The sequence below is a fragment of the Prionailurus bengalensis genome, chromosome D4 (assembly GCF_016509475.1).
Source record: "Prionailurus bengalensis isolate Pbe53 chromosome D4, Fcat_Pben_1.1_paternal_pri, whole genome shotgun sequence".
In the NCBI taxonomy this organism is placed as follows: domain Eukaryota; kingdom Metazoa; phylum Chordata; class Mammalia; order Carnivora; family Felidae; genus Prionailurus; species Prionailurus bengalensis.
The window spans coordinates 24,924,874-24,940,708 of NC_057359.1; the positions used below are offsets into that span (position 1 = coordinate 24,924,874).

Genomic DNA, 15,835 nt, shown 5'->3' on the forward strand with positions numbered 1-15,835 from the left:
TTTTTTTATTTATTTTTTTTCAACGTTTATTTATTTTTGGGACAGAGAGAGACAGAGCATGAACGGGGGAGGGGCAGAGAGAGAGGGAGACACAGAATCGGAAGCAGGCTCCAGGCTCTGAGCCATCAGCCCAGAGCCGGACGCGGGGCTCGAACTCATGGACCGCGAGATCGTGACCTGGCTGAAGTCGGACGCTTAACCGACTGCGCCACCCAGGCGCCCCCCACTTGTTTGTTTTTGTTGCCTCTGCTTTGGGCATCAAATCCAAAAAATCATTGCCAACAGTGGTATCCAACTTGCCACCTAGGTTTTCCTCTAGTTTTTTTTAAGTTGAAGTATAGTTGACATACAATACTAAATTCATTTCAGGTGTACAACACAGTGATTCAACAATTCTATACATTACATGATGCTCACCACAGTAAGTACAGTCACCATTCCGTGTTGTAATACAATGCTATATTATTATATTCCCTATGCTTATAGAACTTATATGTTATGCCCTATAACTTTTTCATTTTATAACTGGCAGTTGTATTTTTTTTTTCAGTATTTATATGGTCCTTTATTTGCCTAGAGTGTTTCAACCACTTCCTCACACACATAATTCTTTTTTTTAATTAATTTATTTTTATTTTATTTTTTAAATTTACATCCAAGTTAGTTAGCATATAGTGCAACAATGATTTCAGGAGTAGATTCCTTGATGCCCCTTACCCATTTAGCCCATCCTCTCTCCCACAACCCCTCCAGTAACCCTGTTTGTTCTCCATATTTAAAAGTCTCTTATGTTTTGTCCCCCTCCCTGTTTTTATATTATTTTTGCTTCCCTTCCCTTGTGTTCATCTGTTCTGTGTCTTAAAATTATATGAGTGAATTCATATGATATTTGTCTTCCTCTGATTAATTTCACTTAGCATAATACCTTCTAGTTCCATCCACGTTGTTGCAAATGGCAAGATTTCATTCTTTCTGATTGCCGAGTAATATTCCATTGTATATATATACCACATCTTCTTTATCCATTCATCCATCGATGGACATTTGGGCTCCTTCCATACTTTGGCTATTATTGATAGTGCTGCTGTAAACACTGGGGTACATGTGCCCCTTTGAGACAGCATACCTGTATCCCTGGATAAATACCTAGTAGGGCAATTGCTGGGTCAGGGGTAGTTCTATTTTTAATTTTTTGAGGAACCTCCATACTGTTTTCGAGAGTGGCTGCACCAGTTTCCATTCCCACCAGGAGTGCAAAAGAGATCCTTTTTCTCCGCATCCTTGCCTGGAAGTTGTATTTCTTAATCTCTCCATTTTACCTATTCCTCCACCACCCTCCCCTCTGGCAGCCACTAGTTTCTTCTCTATTTATGAGTCTATTTATGAGTTCTGTTTCTTAGTTTTGTTTTTTAGAAGCCACATATAAATGAAATCATATGGTATTTGTCTTTCTCTGTCTGACTTGTATCTCTTAGCATAACACCCACTAGGTCCATCATGTTATCACACATGGCAAGATTTCATTTTTCTTCCTCCTTCTTTATTTCTTCTTCTTCTTGCTAACTTTTCTAGGAATTTTATGGTTTTAGGTCTTACATTTATATCTTCAATCCATTTTAATTTTTGTGTATGGTATAAGACATTGGTCCAGTTTTCCCAACACCATTTATTGAAGAGACTGTCCTTCCCCATTCTATAGTCTTGCTTCCTTTGTCATCCACATATGTGTGGATTTATTTCTGAGCTCTCTATTCTGTTCCACTGATCTGTGTCTGTTTTTATGCCAATAGCATACTGCTTTGATTACTGTAACTCCAGTACAGTTTGAAATCGGGGAGCATGATACTTCCAGCTTTGTTGTTCTTTCTCAAGATTGCTTTGGTTATACATGGTCTTTTGTGATTCCATACAAATTTTAGGATTGTTTGTTCTATTTCTCTGAAAAATCCCACTGGAATTTTGATAGAGAGTGCATTGAAACCTGTACATTGTTTTGGGTTGTTTGGACATTTAAACAATATTAATTCTTCCAATCCATGAGCATGGGATATCTTTCCATTTATTTGTGCCTTCCTCAATTTCTTTCATCAATTATAGTTTTCAGGGTACAAGTCTTTCAACTCCTTGGTTAAATTTATTCCTATGTATTTTATTGATACAACTGTAAATGGGATTGTGTTAATTTCCCTGATAATTTGTTATTATTAGTATATAGAAACGCAACAGATTTTTGTATATTGATTACATACACTTCATTAGTTCTAACAGTTTTTTGGTGAGGTCTTTATTGGGTCTTTTCTATACACAACATCATATCATCTACAAATAGTGACAGTTTTACTTCTTCCTTTCCAATCTGGATGTCTTTTATTTCTCTTTCTTGCCTAATTGCCCTGGCTGGGACTTCCAGTACTATGTGGAACAAAACTGTTTGTAACAAGTCACCTTTTCATAAGCAGTATATACCATTATTTTGTATCCTCACCAACAATTCAAATCATGAGATGCTTTGGTTTTTGCCAAACTGGAGGTTAATTAATATTCTCACTGTGGTTTTATATGCATTTTCATGATTACTACTGAAGTTAAACATCTTTTCATATGTTTTAGGCCATATATATACACATACATATATATATACTCTTTTGTGAGTACTTGTTTTTTCATCCATTCTTCAATTGAGTTCTATTTTGGAAAAAAATCTTTTCCTATGCTGAAGATTAACCTTTCACTTTTCTAATATATTTTGATGGAAAGAAGTCCTTAATTTAATGTATAAATTTGAATCTAGTGGGTTTTGTGTCTTTCCTATCCTAAAGTTATAAAAATATTCCTATATTAGCACCTAAAAGCTTTATAACATAGCCTCTGACTTTTAGGTTTTTGATCCACTGTGGAGAAATTTTTATGTATGATATGAAGTAATAATCAAATCTTGTTTTCCATAAAAATACTCAATTGCTCCAAAATAATTTATTTTAAAAAGTTCATCTTTTACCCAGTACTATTCCACATCACTCTGTTACAGATCAAGGTTACACAGTGGTTGGCCTGTTTCTGTGCTATTTTTGTGCTAATGGCTATTTATTAATCATTATCCCTATACCTACTATACTAATTATTAATTTTATTAAAAATCTTGAGGGACACCTGGGTGGCTTAGTCGGTTAAGTGTCTGACTTTGGCTCAGGTCATGATCTCATGGTTCGTGGGTTTGAGCCCCGCATGGGGTTCTGTGCTGACAGCTCAGTCTGGAGCCTGCTTCCAAATCTGTCTCTCCCTCTCTGCCCCTCCCCAACTTGCAACCTACCTCTCTCTCAAAAATAAACAAACATTAAAAAAATTTTATGAAAAATTTGGTATCTGGTTGGGCAAATTCTCCTATCTTTTTCTTCAAGAATGTTTTGGTTATTCTTGGTCCTTTGCATTTCCATATTAATGTTTTACAAGTGCTTTAGTTTTCAGTTTAAAAACTAAATTGTCAGGGCGCCTGGGTGGCTCAGTCGGTTAAGCGTCTGACTTCAGCTCAGGTCATGATCTTGCCGTCCGTGAGTTCGAGCCCTGCATCAGGCTCTGTGCTGACAGCTCAGAGCCTGGGGCCTGTTTTGGATTCTGTGTCTCCCTTTCTCTGCTCCTCCCCTGCTCACACTCTATCAATCTCTCTCTCAGAAATAAACATTACAAAAAAAAAAAAAAAAACCTAAATTGTCAAAACCAAAACAGAAACAGACTCATAAATGCAGAGAACTGGTGGTTGCCAGAGACAAGGGGGTGGTCGTGGGAGACACAGATGAAGGAGATTAAGATATACAAGCTTCCAGGGGCGCCTGGGTGGCTCAGTTGGTTGAGCATCTGACTTCAGCTCAGGTCATGATCTCGTGGTTTGTGAGTTTGAGCCCCGTGTCGGGCTCTGTGCTGACAGCTCAGAGCCTGGAGTCTGCTTCAGATTCTGTGTCTCCCTGTCTCTCTGCTCCTCCCATGCTCATGCTCTGTCTCTCTCTGTCTCTCAATAATAAATAAACATTAAAAAAAATTTTTTAAGATACACAAGCTTCCAGTTATAAAATAAATAAATCATGGGGATTTAAAGTACAACATAGGCAACATTCTCAGTAATATTGTAATAACTTTATATGGGACAGATGGTAACTACACTTACTGTAGTGAGCAGTCTGTAGGGTATACGAATGGATGTTGAATCATTACATTATGTACCTGAAACTAATGTAATATTGCAGGTCAACTTTACTTCAATTAAGAAAAAACTGAATTGTGGGGTGCCTGGGTGACTCAGTTGGTAAGGATCTGACTTTGGCTCAGGTCATGATCTTATGGTTCGTTAAGTTCAAGACCCATGTGGGACTCTGTGCTGACCTCTCAGAGCCTGGAGCCTGCTTTGGATTCTGTGTCTCCCTCTCTCTACCTCTCCCTGCTTATACTCTGTCTCTCTCAAAAATAAACAAACATTAAAAAAATTTTTTAATAAAAATTCAAAAAAATAAACTAAATTGTGATTTTGATTGGGATTGCACTGATTTTATAAATTAATTTGAGAAAAAGTGACATCTTTATGACAATAAGTCAAGGTATATTCCTCCATTTAAGTCTTTACTCTCTTGCAATAAAGTTTAAAATTTTCCCAATATAGGCCTTCCACATCTTTATTAAATTTATTGCAAGGTGTTATTATAATGTATTATTATAAAAAAAAATACTGATTTTAATTACACTGTCTGCTGTTAGTGGCATATAGAAATACAAACAATTATTGAAACTGCATCTTCATTTATAGTGAAAGGAACTAAAGCTAGCATCATAAAAACCTTTTGTCAGCCTCCCTACCAGGAATGCAAAAATAACTTTCCTTATTTCATAAACTCCTATAACTCCACAAGGGTAAAACAAAACAGTACATCTACTTTGAAAAACTGTAAGTAGTTTCTTACAGTTGAACATACATACATCAAGGCAACAAAAGACTCAGCATAAGGAATATATCCAATGATATTATAACAATGCTATATGTGATAGCTACACCTGTGGTGAGCACAGCATAACATACAAACTTGTCAAATTACTATGTTGTACACCTGAAACTAATATAACATTGTGTGCCAAATACACTCAAATTTAAAAACAAGAAAGAAAAATAGGGGCACCTGGGTGGCGTTGTTGGTTTAGTATCAGGACTCTTGATCTCAGCTCGGGTCATGATCTCACAGTTCATGAGTTCGAGCACCACACTGGGCTCTGCACTAATGGCATGGAGTCTGCTTGGGATTCTTTCTCTCCTCTCTGCCCCTCCCCTGCTTGTTCATTCTCTCTCAAAAATAATAATAATAATAATAATAATAATAATAATAATAATGATAATAATAACAACAACAAACAAAAAAATAAAAAAATAAAAAATAAGAAAAAAAGAAACATACATCTACCCCATGACACAGCAATTTCATTCTTAGGTTTTTACCTAAGGGAAATTAAACATATGTTCATAAAAAGACTTGAATGTTCATAGGAGTATTATTTATAATTTAAAAAGTAGAAAAACCCTAATGTCCAACTGATGAATGTGTAAATAAAATCAAATACAATGGAATACTATTAGCAATAAAAAGGAATGAAGCACTGATACATGCTACAACATAAACAAACTTGTAAAAACATCATGCTAAGTGTTAAGAAATCTAAAAAAAACACATTTTGTATGATTCCATTTATACTAAATGTCCAGAACAGGCAAATCTATGCAGACCACATATATTACTTGTTACTTAAGCTGGTGGGGGTTGGGGAGAAGCTGGTGGCTGGCTGGGCAAAAGGGGTATGGGGAATAACTGGTCATGTGCACAAGGTTTCTTCGGGGGTTATAGAAATATTCTAAAATCAGATTATGGTAATGGCTGCACAACTTTAAATAAACTAAAATCGACTGAATTATACACTTAAAATGGACAGCTTTTATTGTATTACACCTAAATAAACTGATTTTAAAAAATGCTCTAACAGCCTTATTCATAATGGCAAAAAATGGAAACTAAATGTCCATCAATAGAATAAATAAACACATTATGATATATTCACACCATGGAATACAACTTAGCAATGAAAAGGAAAAAAAGTACTGATACAATATCGATAAACCTTCAACATTTTGGGAGGGAAAGAGCCAGTCCAAAGAATAACATATTGTATGCTTTACTTTAAATAAAGAGGCAAAATTAATCTATGGTGATAGATATCACAACACTGGTTGCCTGTGGGAAGAGGGGGCAGACGAGTACATGAGAAAATGGCATAGGGCAGCAGGGAACTTACTGGTGTGATGGAAAATGTTCTTTACCTTGTTAGGGATGTAGGTTCGTATAGTTATATTTATGTGTCAAACTTCATCAAACTGCACACTTAAGACCTGTACATTCTATTGTGTGTAAATTATACTTCAATTAAAAAAACAAACCTCAATTTCTTTATCCATTCATCAGTTGATGGACATTTAGGCTTTTTCCACAATTTGGCTACTGTTGAGTACTACGTGGCAATGAGAAAGAATTAAATATGGCACTTTGTAGCAAGGTGGATGGAACTGAAGAGTGTGATGCTAAGTGAAATAAGCCATACAGAGAAAGGCAGATACCATATGTGTTCACTCTTATGTGGATCCTGAGAAACTTAACAGAAACCCATGGGGAGGTGAAGGAAAAAAAAAATGAGGTTAGACTGGGAGAGAGCCAAAGCGTAAGAGACCCTTAAAAACTGAGAACTGAGGGTTGATGGGGGGGTGGGAGGAAGGGAAGGGTAGGGGATGGGCATTGAAGAGGGCATCTTTTGGGATGAGCACTGGGTGTTGTATGGAAACCAACTTGACAATAAATTTCATATATTAAAAAAATAAATTAAAAAAATAATAAAAAAACAAACCTACCTTCCTATTGAGTCCCTATTTCCTAATTGAAGAACACACCATTTATAGAATAAACTGACAAATATTAATGCTTGATCAACATTCCTTTTAAACTTCCAGGGGATGCAAGGCACCTTTAGAAGAACAGTCTCCCAGCTTTACAGTTTTAAGATACGTTAATATATAGTAACATGCAAACCTCAAATGCTCTATCTACATGCGTGATTTCTCTTTTGATACATTTGAGTGCTTTTAACTTATCCAAGGGGAAATCTAAATAATGGCATTATTAAATGAGCTATTATATTAAAGATGACATTATATATGATGTAAGTCTACTTTCTTCTCCTCCCTAAGATAGATCCTGGTAGATTCAAGTCTTAAACTTGAAATATTTACTTATTAAGCCCTTATTATGCTACATATGGGCTACTCTCATGGAACTCATTATCTACTGAAAAACACGAAAATTAACACATAATAATAAATACAATTAAGTGCTCTTCTACAGACATGTCAGAAATAGCAAGTATCTATAAGACATGCAGCCACTTCTTCCTCTTTATAAATGGCACACATAATTAATCAATAGTGGAATTTTTTCTTGCTGAGTAAGGATGCAGTCTCAGAATTCTACCTACATGCAATGTTCCATTAAATGGAAGGCCCTAACAATGTGCTTGAACAGACAGAAGAAATAAAATCAATGTGCTTCTGATATATTGTAAAAATATATGGGAGAAACAGACCCAAAAAAGGCTAGAGAAGGTTTTAGTGAGAAAGCAGGACATTCATTCATTCATCAACCAACTTCCATTTACAATACCTACTATGTGAAGGGAATTAGAACTAACAGGAAAACTAAATCAACAACATATAGTCCCAGACCTCTAGGAACTCATTCTAGAGAAGAAGCAAAACAATGATAAAAGTGTTAAGTGCTATGAAGTATATACAGAATATCCTGGGCATCTAAATAAGACCAGGAAAAAAATGACTCTTTAGCCAAGTTCTGAAGCATAGTTAGCCAAATAAAGATGGAAGGGGAGTGACATCACCAAGATGGCGACATGGGTTGTTCCTGACTTCGCTCCCATCCCAGAACTAACAACTATTCATGCATAAGATACCACTGAGAAAGATGGTAGAGAAGAATACATAGGTAGACAAGGCAGCATGAAAAAATACAGTATGTTCAGAAAAGCTCTAAACACTTTTGCATGCTTCATGCAGGGTCAATCATGACATATGAGAATGATTTTTAAAAAGTAGTAAGGGGGGCCACCTGGGTGACTCAGTCGGTTAAGCGTCTGACTTCGGCTCAGGTTATGATCTCACAGTTTTTGAGTTCGAGCCCCACATCGGGCTCTGTGCTGATAACTCAGAACCTGGAGACTGCTTCGGATTATGTGTCTTCATGTCTCTCTGCCCCTCCCCCACTCACGATCTGTCTCTCTCCCTCTCTCTCAAAAATAAACATTAAAAAAAAATTTTTTTAAGTAGTAAGGGAAGGGCAATGGCTGGGAGACTACTGGTTTCATAAATTCTCCTCTACCATTCAATTATTACTATATGCATGTATTCTTGAAGTAAAAATTTTAATTTAATGAAAAATATGCTCTAAAAACATAATGGATAAAGGAAATAATCATTAATAGTTGCTAAAAGCTTTAAGGGAAAACTTTATAATGGTTGACAACACTTGAACCCACTGATCAAGTTTTAAAATAAACTTTTTATTTATTTATTTTGAGAAACCAGAGCGTTGGGGAGGGGCAGAGAGAGAGAGAGAGAGAGAGAAGGAGAAAGAGAGAGAGAGAAAGAGAGAGAGAGAGAGAGAGAGAGAGAGAATCCCCAGCAGACTCGAGTCAACACAGAGTCCAACATGGGGCTCGAATTGATGAACGGCGAGATCATGACCTGAGCTGAAACCAACAGTCGGACGCTTAACCAACTGAACCACCCAGGTGCCCCTAAATTAAACTTTTAATTTTAAAATACTCTTAGATTTACGTAAAATTTTGGATAGTACAATTTCCATATATCTCTTACTCAGTTTCCCCTGTTGATAACATCTTACATTATTATAGTATGCTTTCCCACTAAACAACCAACATTGGTACAATAGTATAACTAGATTCCACACTTTATTTAGATTATACTAGTTTTCCCCTAATGTTCTTTTTCTGTTCCAAGATTCCACCTGGGATATACTACATTTAGTTGTCATGTCTCCTTAGCCTTCTCTGGTCAATGTCAATTTCTCAGACTTTGTTTTTAGTGACCTTGATAGTTTTGAGCAATACTAGTCATTCAGGTCAGGTATTTTGCAGAATGTCCCTTAATTTGGATTTGTCTAATGTTTTTGTTTGACTGGTTTTATGTGTTTTTTGCAAGGAAAATCACACAAGTATAGATCATTCTCATCACATCATATCAAGATGGCATGCTATCAACATGAAATATCACTAATAATACTAATATTGATCACCTGGTCAAGGTTCTGTTTACCAGGTTTATACAGTGTAAAACTAATTTTCCTCCCTTTCTGTACTCTATTCTTTGGAAGCAAGTTACTAAGTACAACCCATACTCAAGAAGAGTGGAGGGAGTTAAGCTCCCTCTCCTGGAAGGGGAATATCTACGTAAATTATTTGTAATTTTCTGTATGGAAGATTTGTCTCTTCTCTTTTATATATTTATTCAATCAGTTATTTATATAAGTAATAGCCAATTCTTCAAGATCAATTTTATTATTATAAAAATAACCATTCTACATCCCCTAATGTGATATAATAAACCATACCATGTAGGGAATATTTCTGCTTCCCTCATTTCCTCAAAGAAAAGTTGAACTTCAATCTGTCAAGCCTCAAAAGCTAACAGTTTATAGGAAAAGCTGTAAAGATGTACCCCAGGATCTCCCATAACCATGCGATCTACCATGAGGTGAAGCCATAGATAGCAACTGAGACTTGGGAGAGAAATGAAAAATCCTAAACCTCCATAAATCCCTGGATCCAGTCAACTATGAAGCCAGTTCTTTCCCTAACCTTCCATGGTTTGGTTATACCAATCAAACAAGCAATTCTTTCTTGCTTGTGCTGGACTGAGTTGGGCTTCTTACTTACAACCAAAGAGAACTAACAACAAATATAATAAATACAAATAAGGAAAGGGATGGGAGCAAAAATCAGTTCAGGACATTGAGAAATAGGAAACAGGCTGAAGAGCTAATGTAAAGCCAGATTTTAGGTGAAGTATTTTGTTTTGTTTTGTTTTAACTTGGTAGAATTTATTTGCTTTTAAAATTTAATAGTCTAACTAGTTTTGGTAGTGTTAACTATGGCGTTCAATTTTTAGCACATAATATTTGGTCACATACTGATCATTTATAATTTTGGAAATGTTACCTTTCATCTAACATAACTAAGGCCTAAAATGAATAAATTATTCTTCCAAACTCATACATCTAAGGTAGACATACAAGAAGCACTGTGCAACAAAAATGAAACAGGCTATGGAGCCAGATAAGACCAGGTTTGTTCCCTAGTTCCCTCACTCATCCATTGCTTTTTATTTTTGATATAATTTTTAAATACATATTACACAGACATAATAAAAAACTTCAACAATTTACACTGGGAAAAGTAAGCCTTTTTCCTATCCCAATAAGCCCTCCTTCCCCTCCCTTTGCTAACCACTATTACAGCTTCTTGGATACTCTTTAGAGATAGTCTATTCAAGAATATTGAAGACTTGACCTTTTAGACTTCAAGACATATGATGATCACTAAAAATTTTAAAGCTACTGAATGGTACCAGGATTGCGGTTGGGAAGGCAAGATAAAAGTGGAGCTAAAGAGAAAGCAGTACCTGTGAGACACTCCACCTTGCAGCACTGGTGTTTCAAAAGACAACATAATAGGGGCACCTCAGTGGCTCAGTCGGTTAAGCATCTGACTTCGGCTCAGGTCATGACCTTGCAGTTGTGAGTTCAAGCCCCATGTTAGGCTCTGTCCTGACAGCTCAGAGCTTGAACCCTGCTTCAGATTCTGTGTCTCCCTCTCTCTTTCTGCCCCTCCCCTGCACGTGCTCTGTCTCTCGCTGCCTCTCAAAAATAAATGTTAAAAAAAATTTTTTTAAGACAACACAATAAAATTAAAAACAAAAACAACTTTAAGGATCAAATAATGCTCCTTAAAAGGCATGATTAGTTAAGGTTTCTAAGAGGTATATACAAGCACCTATTCTATCATCCATTCTTCTTGTCTAGAATTCTCATGGGATATTCTTGACTATACTGTAGTGAAGAATGGGTAGGGGACTGGTATAGCAGTGGCAGCCAATATGTCCTGGACATTTAATGAAGAAAACTTGTTCCCATCTTCTAGTCCTGATAGTGTCATTTTTATTCTAAATGTTTCATGGTGAGAAAGATTATAAATAATTGGGACTAGAAAGAAAGCACTGAGATTAGTAACACAAAATCAAGACGGATGGAATAAGCAAAACGGGAATGATGTAACCCAAGAACAAGTTTAGTTGGCAGTTAGAGGAATATAACAGAAGTACCCCTCATCATCTATAATAAAGTAAAAAATCTTTTCTCTTTTGAATTTTATCCACTAAATACCTGATTTAAGAAGGAATGGATGAGATGCATATTGTTCTCAACAGAAGTTAGGAATTTTAAAGTTCCCATGGAAAAAAAAAATCTCTTGGCATAAGTAACATATTAGAGATAGGAAGAATTAAGTCAATTATTGAGTATACACTGTAACAAAGACTCATACATTTTTAGGAGTAGAAAGCAGATCTCATTTCAGACTTGAAATCAGAAATATTTTTTCAGGCTTATTTTTGAACTCTCTGAAAAAGTTCATCTAGACTCCCAGAGCAATGGCATAACCATTGCAACATTTAAATATTCAAGTCATAAGAAAGTGAGTAATACCTCTAATGGAAATGGAACATAACTTTGGTATATTTTTAACAAGTGTCAAAGGATAATGTGAATTACATGTTCTTTTGACCAATTTCTTAAAATAGTTACATAGGAAATAAATTATAATTAGACTGCATTTACAAAAGTAGGAAATGTCTTAATCATTAGGATTATTCAAAGTGAATTTTATTACCTATCAAATTATTTTTAACAGAAGATGATCAGAAAACAGCTGTAAAATATAAAGACAAAATATATGCTGTGTCACATACCTATGCTTGTTTAAATACAACTTAGATTGAATACATTAAATAGATGAGATCCTGTCATTCTGCACTATTTTTTCCTCTTTCAAATCAGGAAAGCAGGAAAAATAAGCATGGAACAGTTTATAAAAATTATTTTTCCCTCTACTAACAGTTGCTGGTAGTCTCTTAGGAATAGGGAGTACCATTTGTACCTGCTTTCTCATTTGCATAAAGTTATCCTCCAAAGAAGTCAATGGATTAAAAGATAGACTCAGTTTTTCAAAAGTACATGTTTTCCACACTTCAGACATACAATGAATACTCAGACTGTATTTGTGGTCATTTAAATTTTAATCTAAGAAATGGTGACTGTGGTTTTTAAATTAAAAAAAATTCTACCATCTGTTTTAATAAATCAATTTTCTGCTTGTGTGCAAAGTTAAGGACTATATTATTACTATAATCGCAGAGCTATTCAGATGTGGTTTTCTTAGAGATGATTTCATTTCTCTGACCTGTCAAGTAAATACCTGAAACAACACCAAAAATGGTCAAAAACCATTTATATACTCTAAAGTGAAATCAAGGAACATCTGACCATGAAAAAAAATCAACTGATAGAATTACTAACAACTATACATAACAGAATAGCAAAGCTTTCAAGTTAGTACCTAAAGAAGTGAAAATAACACTAACATTTTATTAGTACTTCCCTCAATATTAGAAGATATTTTATAGTAGTACCTCCCAATTCTAAAAGGTTTGTAAAATCTGGTATTGGAGTCTTTAAAAAAAAAAATTATTAAAAAAAATTTTTTTTAATCTTTATTTTTGAGAGAGACAGAGCATGAGTGGGGGAGGGGCACAGAGCTAGAGACACAAAATCCAAAGCAGGCTCCAGGCTCTGAGCTGTCAGCACAAAGTTCCAGTTCCACACGGGGCTCAAACTCACAAACCACAAGATCATGACCTGAGCTGAAGTCAGGACATTTAACTGACTGAGTCACCCAGGCACCCCTTAAAAAAAAGTTTTTTTTAATGCTTATTCGTTTTTTGAAAGACAGAGAGATAGATAGAACGTGAGGCGGGGAAGGGCAGAGAGAGAGGGAGACACAGAATCCAAAGCAGGCTCGTTGAGCTGTTAGCACAGAACATCCCCACTTTGGAGTGGGGCTTGAACTCACAAACTGAGAGATCATGACCTGTGCCAAAGTCAGCAACTTAAGTCCAGGTGTTCCTGGAGTCTTAAAAAAAAGAAAACCAACCAATAACCCTAGGAAGTTACGTGTGGGTGGTGCTACTTGTGATGGTGAATGGTAAGAGTAGCATATGATCCACAGGTATAAACTACAGAATCACAGCTAACCTCACAATTTCCATAATTCCTAAATATCTTCAGACATGGTTTCAGGATGTTTTTAATAAAGATTGGAGTGTTACACCACTTTTCCCTAAAATTTTAAGCTTACATGTGGTAACCTTTTGGGGTGTGTGTGTGGGCGCGCGCATGCACACGCAGACACAAATTAGGATACTAAAGCCAAATAATATACTTCCTTCATGCAAATAGTATTTTCAATCTACTGCAATATATTTTACATCCTTATAATTGCCAGACATGACTGGATTCACTCACAACAAACCTATGGGTTGTCCTTTAAATAGCTAGATCTGAAAAAGCACTGCCAAACACCGACTTATTATTCTTAAAATCATCAAGTATTTTCTAGAATAAAGATGGTTACAATAACACTTACCTCAGTCTTTTTACTAAGGTGATCTGTAAATGAAAAAAAAACGGTGACATTTCACTGAAGAAAATTAACAATAATATTAATACTTTATTAATATTAATAATTAATACCCAGTATGTAAAAATATTCAAACAAAGTAATTGAGAAGACTTTCAAAATTATAATAAGAGTTAAAGAAGTCATTTGGGGGTTGTCTAAAATATCAGATTTCTTCTCTAGGGATAAGATGTTAAATTTCAACACATAATTACTAATTTGCTCAGCTTAGGGACTACGTTTTATATCCCAGTAAATGCCACCCATACCACAGGGTATTATTAAATTTTACACATTTGAATTCCAAATAATAAGGTTTTTGGTTAAACAATTTTTTTTTGGCCAAAGAGGTGAACAAATATATCTAAAATCAAATCACAGGGTATTATAACTGCAAAATTGTACAGATCACTGCCTTTGTGGGGGGAAAAAAGTAGAAGAGTAATTTGGGTCCTTTAAACCTCTTAGTTTGTTTTAAAAATATACATCATAGTGCTTTGATAATACTATAAAAAAATCTTAAAAAGTGACATATATTTATAAAATGAATACAAAAAAGAAGGCAATAAGAAAAATATCCAGATCCACAAATCACTGACTTAGTAACAACACAGCATTTTTGGAAAAGGATTACAGAATGAAGAAAGACATAAGGGAGTCCACACAGATACAAGGCTGAAATCAAGTACAAAGAGGGAGCAAGAGGTCTTATTTAAATTAGAGACAATCAGGATATCTAATATCTAACATTGCTTCTTATGCACAGCAGAAATTTTCTATTCTCAAGGACTAACAATAATTTAATAGAATAGCATTCTTATGACTGAGAATTTAAAAGCTGGCCCAGTTCTCTAAAGCATTTGTTGATCGGAACAGAGTCTACAAGTATGGTAAATGTCAAAATCACAAGTTTCAGCTCAAACTACCAAATCCTATTTATTTCTAATTTCCTACTGATTCCTAACATCAAAGTCGTTCTTCTAGTGTGTTCTACTTAGCATACAATGAGATGCAAGAAACTGAGGAATAATCATAACTTTTTAAATCATATCTTGAAATAGTTGTCTAGCTTCCCCAGAACAGCATCATATTGATGTCTTTCTCAATCCATTTAATAAATTTACATAGTACTTACAATCAAACATATGAAAAATAAAGTTTTAAAAAGCTTTCTTTTCATGTTTCTGACTAGTTTTTAATAATACATCTTATATAAAATCTTTCTTACCAAAACTGAAAACTCTAACATACACCTGTTTCTTTTAACCTCAAATAAGAAACTTAACATACATCTCTTCTTTTAACCCCTAAACAAACAAACAAAAAAAACCACTTAATAAGAGAGGCAGACTATAGGAAAAACTGTCTTGATCCTTACACCAAAGCAAAACAATGCTCTAAATGTATTCCAAATTTCATAGATAGGCTTGTTTCTGAAAATGGTAAAGTATTTCACTGTATTTTTCTTTTTAGATTATTGCTATCATGTTATTAATCCTAACAGAACAAATGCCCAATGTATTAAGAGCTAAATTCATATGAATCAAATAGATCACTGTGTCAATGAACAAACGCAGTTCATTTTGTCAGCAACTATTCTGACATAAGCACAGCACCGTCCAATAAAATTTTCTGTAAGGATAGTAATGTTCCATACCTGTTCTAATGTAGAAGCCACTAGTTACACGTAGCTACTGAGCACCTGAAATGTGGCTGACACAACTAAGGAATTTTTTATTTTAGTTCATTTTAATTAATTTATATTTAAATAACCACATATGAGTAGTAGCTACCATATTTTACAGCACAGACTTAGGGTTGTCACCATTTCTCACATCAAAAGTAATGTGTTTTATGATCTGCCTTTAATTTATCTTTCTGTTCAATAAAAAAATATAAATATTATAAAGTTTTCTGGTAATAAGTCTCCTAAAAATTTGTA

The 15,835-nt window shown here is 34.9% G+C and overlaps 1 protein-coding gene across 2 annotated transcripts in view; it reads right to left on the reverse strand.

The window, feature by feature from the left end:
- Positions 1 to 15,835, reverse strand: part of GKAP1 (G kinase anchoring protein 1) — a 90,679-nt gene that overhangs the window by 45,210 nt on the left and 29,634 nt on the right. For both annotated transcript variants that reach the window (XM_043565425.1, XM_043565424.1), the window contains exon 6: positions 13,861 to 13,883. In XM_043565425.1, the coding sequence (XP_043421360.1) occupies positions 13,861 to 13,883 (23 nt within the window). The remainder of the gene's footprint in view (positions 1 to 13,860; positions 13,884 to 15,835) is intronic.